The sequence below is a fragment of the Apaloderma vittatum genome, unplaced genomic scaffold, assembly GCF_000703405.1.
Source record: "Apaloderma vittatum isolate BGI_N311 unplaced genomic scaffold, ASM70340v1 scaffold15208, whole genome shotgun sequence".
In the NCBI taxonomy this organism is placed as follows: Eukaryota; Metazoa; Chordata; class Aves; order Trogoniformes; family Trogonidae; genus Apaloderma; species Apaloderma vittatum.
In genome coordinates, this window is record NW_009730315.1 from 1 (window position 1) to 1,821 (window position 1,821).

Sequence of the window (1,821 nt, forward strand, 5' to 3'; positions counted from 1 at the left end):
TTGAAGGCTGGAGTCCCTGTGACGACGACGACGAGATTGTCTACTCCCTGCTTGTGCCCCTGAAGCCTCCCCGGGAGCACGTCTTCCACCTGGAGTTGAGCACTAGGGGGGAGATGCCAGCCAAGGACTCCCGCGTTCGTGTGGAGCTGGTGTGCAGCTGCGCGACAGGTTCACTGGGGGAGGACACACTGTGTTTCCTCCACAACCCCAAAAAGAAGCTGAGGACCAATGAGGCTGCCAGCTTCCTAGGCACCCTCTGCACCGGCTCCCACCTAGCCGACCACGGAACTGGCCACTGGTTCGTTAGCTTGGCTCCTCCTGCCTCAGGCACAGTGCTTCGATATGAAGGTGCTGCCCTCCAGCCGTTCTTGCAAGCTGCAGCTGACAAATGCCTGCAAGGGGACCCTCGTGGCTGAGCTGTTTTTTGGGGTGCAGCAAGGTGACTCAGACATCTTCCTGAGCAGCCAGACTCCAGAGGCTGCCTTAACCCTGAGCACAACATGGCCCCAGAGCTACGCTGTGGCGGAGGCAAAGGTCTTCAGGCATGTGAACAGACCAGGCAGGCCCCACACGGCAGATTCCCCCTCAGATGCCTGCACCTCTGCACCCGCATCCTGGTGGGCACGGGCTTCTCCACCTCTGCCCTGAAGACAATTGTGATGCACCTGCTGATCACCACACCCCTGTCAGGCTGGTGCGGCAAAGACTTCCTGCTGCGGCTGGACGACATCATGTGCTACCTGCGCCGCTGTCTGGAGACCAAATGCCTCAACCACTTCTTCTTTGGCAACAAGAACATGCCTGAGGAGATCGTCTTGCCCCCAGCCCTCCAAACAGCTGAGCCAGTCAACCTCTTCCAGCACCTGGCACATGATCCGGCCGCACATGGCCAGGCACTGCGTGAGTTCACTGAGCTGCAAGATCAGCTTGAAAGACTGCTCTTCTATGGCATCTAAAAGAGGTCTTTGTGTCCAGAGCTGTGTTTGCAGAGGTCACAGCTAATGGCACACCACTGCCTTTATACGGGAGGGAAAAGGAGGGAGGAGAATTGTGAGGGACAGCAGCTGGACTGCTGGTAACCTGGCATTGGTTGAAGACATTGACCTTGACAAATTCCCAGTGCACCCTTAAGATGGAAAGTTGTGTGTACTGAGTTTGGACACGTTTGCGGAACTTTCTCCCTCGAGATCTGGGGGGATGAGCCCAGCCAGAAGCTGCTAATTGTTAGCCAATTAGAATGTGAAAAACAAGTGTCTGACCTATAAGCAAAGGCCACGCTACCTTCTTCTAGTACCCTTGAATATGTATAGAAGGCACACCCTTTCTGTAATACAGTATCCATTTTTGAGCCATTTTAATACCATTCAATTGTGTCGTGTCTGACTCTACAATGACATTTGGTGACTCCGACGTGTCGGCGTGCTGACGTGTCGACGTGTTGACATAATAAGAAAAACGATGTGATAACAGAAAAACACCGCAAAAACGGTGTTTTGGGCTGCAGATTGGCGCGCAGCGGAGACGGAGCCCGGCGTAGCAGAGAGCAGAAAGAATCTGCCTTGTTCCGGACGTGAGATTTAAGACACCTAAAAAGGTGAGCCGCCGGGGACGGGATTTAAGAAATATGGGTCAGCATATTTCTAAAGAGGAGGACTCTATTTTGTGCCTCTGGAAAGCTCTTCTTGCTAAAAGAGGAGTCAAGTATAATGATTTTGCATTACGGCGTATGTTATTGTGGAGTAAAAAGCAGGGATTTGAGATGTCTCCGTCAGTCGCTTTCAGTGTTTCTGCTTGGCAAGAGGTGGGGCAGAAGTTATGGGA

At 53.1% G+C, this 1,821-nt stretch overlaps 1 protein-coding gene across 1 annotated transcript; it reads left to right on the forward strand.

Annotated features, from left to right (window-relative positions):
• The first annotated feature begins 500 nt into the window (after positions 1 to 500).
• Positions 501 to 956, forward strand: LOC104277947 (inositol 1,4,5-trisphosphate receptor-interacting protein-like 1). The gene has a single exon (XM_009874765.1). The coding sequence runs from the start codon at positions 501 to 503 to the stop codon at positions 954 to 956; it is 456 nt and encodes a 151-aa protein (XP_009873067.1).
• Positions 957 to 1,821: the final 865 nt, after the last annotated feature.